A 5,447-nucleotide genomic window follows, 5' to 3' on the forward strand; every position below is an offset into this window, starting at 1 on the left:
ACAACGCGCGAGCCACAGGACGGCGCGTATCGCTTAGTTAACCAAGTGCATGTTCAAACACTTTTGCAAAGTTAGTAGCAGGACTGGCAGCCACCGGTGGGCTTGGATGGCGTCGTCGTTGTCAAGATTGGAAGCCAGCAAGTGTCGCTTGAGCGGCGTCGCAGGCGACCTTTCGAACGCCAATCCAAGGTTCCCACCACTAGGCTATGCAGATGATATCTTTTGAGTTTCTCGCACTCATTGGATCCTTCCCTTTTAAATCGATTTCCTAAAACTTCTAGACACAGATTTACAGTTGTTCACCGATTCTATTTCTTCCTGCAGATAGGTAGCCTAAGATTGCTTGCTCCTTTGCCATGAACTTCTTTGTTTCAGCGTTATTGCTTTTCTTCATCAATTCAACCCATGCATCCACCTTTAACCTCAACGAAGGTTTGTTTGTTTTATAATTGTTTCAACGTTGAAAAAACGTCAAACAAACTTAATCTTTGTGGAGCTTATAACTTGAGTTTTTTAGAAAAAATTTACTTATTTTCTAACACTTTCCATATTTGTCATTTTTAAAACCTGAACATTTCTTGCGTTTTGAACCCAATCACTGAATTATCCTACCTTACCCTACAGTGCCTCCACCGATTCCGGATCTGTGCTACAGCTACCCCAGCAGAGGGCCGTGCAGGGCTAATCTTCTTCGCTATCGCTTCAACAATGTGACGAATCAGTGTGAAGAGTTTCGGTTCGGGGGGTGTCCCGACAAGACGGGTAGTGGCAACATATTCATTCAAAAAGAGGAATGTGAAAGAATTTGCGTCAGGTCGTTGATTGACAGACGCGCTTTTGGCAGTAAGTGTGACGTTCCTAGCCTAGACTTTTGTTTTCGAAAATGTGACGTCAGATTGTTGCGTTTTCAGTGATGCTGACGTAGGACCAAGGGACTTTACAACTTAAATTGTAGATATAATCCCCCCGGTTTGCTCAGTGGTTACGCGCTCGGCTCAAGATCAAGCGGCGCTGGTTCGACTCTCGGGGTGTGCCCTTGAGCAACGCACATTCAGGACTGCTCTCCATTCGGCGGCACCTGGTGAATAGATTACTTCCCCGGCAACAGCATTTCAACAATCGGAAAACTTCACTCTGCTAATCTCGGTAACAGGCCCTGTGTTAAGATCCTCTACAAGCATGCGAAACTACTAGGAATAACACTAAACCAAACGAACCGGTCAGGTTCGAAAACTTGTGTAGTTTATTGATAAAGCTTTCGCCACTGTAAAGGTGCTTGCTTCTAGCAAACCACTAGAATGACGTTATGAGACTTTACTTATGACATAGGTTATACATCTTGATTGTTTAAACCGTGATTTAACCATTCACTTCATCGCAGGTTCGATTCTTGGTTGCAGCTTCAGCGCCAATCGTAAGTATCAACCCTTATCTTTACGCTTGACTGATCAACATTGTGCTTTCTGTTGGAACAAACAATTTACGATCATTGTCGTCTTTATTTGTGACGTAATCATGACTTTTCTTTTCACAGCGACGCGCGACTGTGATCTTACCTTCATATCTTCGATCGCTGACATCTCGTTGTGCGCCGACCGCAGGCACCGTCAACCTCGCACCCCTGAACAATGCCGCGCTCGGGGGTGCTGCTCGAGGTTTGTGTTCGGGGGTCACCACTTCTGCTACAAGAAGACAAGTAAGTGGCAACTTCAACTGACGCATGTTCCAATGATCCAGACTTAGACAGCTAGAATTTTTTTAGTTTTTCAAAATTAGACTAGAATTAAAATTAGAGCTACCTAATTTTTCACAAATTAAAGTAGATTTTAATCTAGATAAGAATTAGTTTGACGCTGTTGTCACAAATCTTTTGCCAGTTGGATAAAAGCGCCCGGTTACTTTGAATCAAAGTGTCATTTTCGCCATCATAGCACCTTAACCACTTACGTCATAATAGACATGGTGACGTGAGTGAATTGATTAATTAATCTGGTTTTTCATGTCTTTGCTGCTTAAGCGATAGAATGACAGCATGACACTTTAAATTTGAACATTTTATTGCACTTTTCTTGTATGAGGTTGATGAGAGCACAATTTCCTTTCATTTGCCGAAAAACACTGTTGGACAAACTAGAATTTTTAGCAAAACCGAAGATTAAATTAGAACAACAACTAGAGTAAACAAGTTTTTATAAAATTAGATTAGAATTAGAATTACCGACATTTCGCTCTAATTCATCATATTAGAGCGAAACGTCTAGAATTATCTAGTTGTTCAAGTTTCGGCCCAACAACACATTGCACAACTGAGCATAGGAAATGATGAGAAGGATGATGATGTTGAGGAAATGCTTTAGTTTGCCACAACCCTGAGGCTGTTTATTCTTTCCTGCTAACTTTTTTTAACGTAAATTAAAGTAAGGTAAATTGGCCTAACTTTGCCAAGTATCAGAAGACTCGAAAGCCTCTGCGATTGCTTCAGTTTATTAGCGTCACAATGACGTACAATCGGTGCAGTATGACGATTCAAGCATACTTGTGTGACGTCACAACTGTTCACATATAATTGCAGGCTCCCTGGTCAAGTCGTCATGCACGATTGGTTACGCATCCAGTGAGGGGTTTTGGGGAAAATTGAGCTTCCAGGCGGATGAGGACTTCTACCCAGGGTGGTTGGGATTGTTAAAGTTTACAAGACCGATTCCCAGCGACCTTTGTGTAAGTTGATCATGTTGTTTATGACGACACTAAGATAAAAAATAAACTTTGTGATGTCATGACTACTTCACTAAATTAAAAGTGAGAAAATAAACTCAAGCGGTTTTAGAACGCATTTCCACGCGCGCTCATGACAATGCCATAAGGCTTTTTTTGACTTGCCATCACTTAACGTTGATCGCACGTCGAGAAATCACTTTTTCCTCCATCACGTGTTTAATCAAAGCAGGCCTCAGCACGTTTCGGTGGGGATTGTAGAAGAACAATTACATATTGTGACGTTGGAGTGAGACAAAAGCGCATCTCTGTTTTAACAAACTGCTAATGTCAGGAAACAAATTAAGATTTAATTACGTGGAAGTAACGTTATCTTTATCTAATCTACATAGATCAAAGTTATTTTGAAGAACAAGGAGTGGCATTTGATTTAATTTGTTTATTAACAAATGAAAGCCCCAATTAATAACAATGTTGTAAGGATATTAATTAGTTTAATTATATTTCAAGTTTTGGTTTAGAAAAGAAAAGTGACGTCATTAAATATCGAAAGGAAATATGAGATTAGAGATTTTAATGAGCAAGTTATTTTAAAACAGCGTCGTGAATCACTTCTAGGTTCTGTTGACTTGTGAAAAATCTTGGTAATTTCAAAATTCCTACATATCTGTCTCAAGTGAAGCTGCAGCGTGTATATTTTTGTATTAATTCTTCGGGAATCGAAAATTGCTTGCGAAAGGAAAACATTTAATCCATTTATGACGTGAATGCTTATAATAGAATGCAGTCACGTCATAAAAACTATTTGAAGCATTGCAAACCTTTAAAAAAAAACTTAAAAAATTAGAAAAATTGTATTTTCCGTTGACCCTTTCCATGCCATTAACTTCCGGGCAAGCGCATCTAATTTTAGTCGATGGTCGAGCGACCAGCGAAAATACACGTCACAAAAGCATCGACTTTCTCTGAAACTTTTCAGCTTGAAAGATTTTTTCATTTTCACTCATGCGTGACATTCAGCACAAGATTCATACAGAGATTGATATTATTATGACTCAATTTAAATATTGATTTCATTATTATCTGTTTCAGATATTGAAAAGCGACGCTACACCAAACACAGTGAGAATAAACGGACTGACGTTTGAAGACCGATCTGAATTTCAACTGGAGGGGGCCAACTTTATAAAAGCAGGAGACACCGTCACTCTGCTCTTCTCCGGAGGTTTTGACGAATCGCGATTTTCCACGGAACAGTGCCGTCACATCAACCTCGTCAGCGGTCGCGTCATCGATAATCTCTGATGACGTCATCAATTTGTTTTGTTGTTATTGTATTTATGATGAAATTTTATAGCAAAAAGTTTTAATATAATTTGTATGTTTATTGTTGTGCAACAAAGGGCACGACATGATCCACATGAGCCAATGATTGTCGTCAATGGCAGGAGATAGGTTCAAGCATTAAGTCACCAGGTAAAAGCTTTATGAATGTGGTAAATATTCCGCAATAGTTTTCATCACTGACTGGGCAGTTGAAGCGACGCAACGCGAGATTTATGACCTACACAAAATGAAAAAATTTAACACAATCGCAGTTCGGAGGTTCAAAGATGAGAGACGGGTTTTGTTTGAAACTATCCAATAAAATAGTTCGGGTCTCAAAGGGAAGATGTTTGCAAGAGGTGGTTAGGCTACATTCAATGGATGCGAGTAACGAGATGTTTAGATGCAGAATAATGAGACCAATCACGTCACAGTAACTTCAAACGATTATTTGGCAACACTTGAAGCGAATTGAGCTCGTTTTCCTATTTCTACGTCACAGTCAGGTGATTCTCCACGCCTCGGGCTTGGTGAGGTTGTGAAAAGTTAATAAAGTTCCTAGTTTGGAATTTCTTCAGCGGCAAACCAAGAAATAACAAGAACAACTTTTATTAGTTTCTCAAACTTCCGGTTACGTCATCAAGATTCATGCTCCACGCAGATTCCCCCAGGCGTTCGAGAACTTAATGTGACGTCACTGATGGTTCGTGCGCTGACGCCAGTAATGTTAAAAAGAGCTGAGCCAGTAATTGGTCAAATGAAAATTCAGACAATTAGAAGAGAGTGGGAGAGAAAGTAACAAATAGTTTTTGTTGTTTTGTTCTAGGATAGAGATCTGTACAGATAGTTCTATGTTGGGTGAGGATAGTCTTCCTTTCAATGATGTCGCGTGTAGTGATTATGGATTGCATTCACAGATTATTTGTTATTGTCCACTAAAGCAACAAGTTTACAGTTTTTTTTATCAAACAACATTAGTTAACGTAAGTGTAGCTTGGTTGACTGTTTTGCTACTCGGTCATTATTAGCCTACAAGTACAGATCAACATTTTGCAATTTCCGTTCAATGATTCTTTTCTTGTTCACAAAAACTGTGTTGATTTGTTGGCTGCTGATTCTTAACTCACACAAAAATAATTGGAAATACTCATAGAGCCTAACTTAGTCGTAAAACTTGAGAATTTGTAGAAGGCACAGACTTCAAACAACTGTAGGCTAATTTCTCGTTCAGATGACATTGATAGGTCTAGCTGTAGACTTTTCATTACTGTCTGTTATCAGTTGTATAAAATTGAAGTAATATCGAATAAATATGTTGCTGAATTTCCCAAAATAACACTAGAATTACCAAGGTATCTTATAGGACAGGGGTCCCAACTGGGTCCCAACCCAATTAGTGGGTCCCA

The 5,447-nt window shown here is 39.4% G+C and overlaps 1 protein-coding gene across 1 annotated transcript; it reads left to right on the plus strand.

The window, feature by feature from the left end:
- The first annotated feature begins 356 nt into the window (after positions 1 to 356).
- On the plus strand, positions 357 to 4,020 carry LOC145778318 (uncharacterized). The gene is made up of 6 exons (XM_082589783.1): positions 357 to 432; positions 625 to 843; positions 1,382 to 1,414; positions 1,535 to 1,696; positions 2,573 to 2,718; positions 3,808 to 4,020. Exons 1-6 carry the CDS (start codon positions 357 to 359, stop codon positions 4,018 to 4,020), a joined length of 849 nt encoding a protein of 282 aa, XP_082445909.1.
- Positions 4,021 to 5,447: the final 1,427 nt, after the last annotated feature.

Source organism: Aplidium turbinatum, chromosome 10, assembly GCF_918807975.1.
Source record: "Aplidium turbinatum chromosome 10, kaAplTurb1.1, whole genome shotgun sequence".
NCBI classification, from domain to species: Eukaryota; Metazoa; Chordata; class Ascidiacea; order Aplousobranchia; family Polyclinidae; genus Aplidium; species Aplidium turbinatum.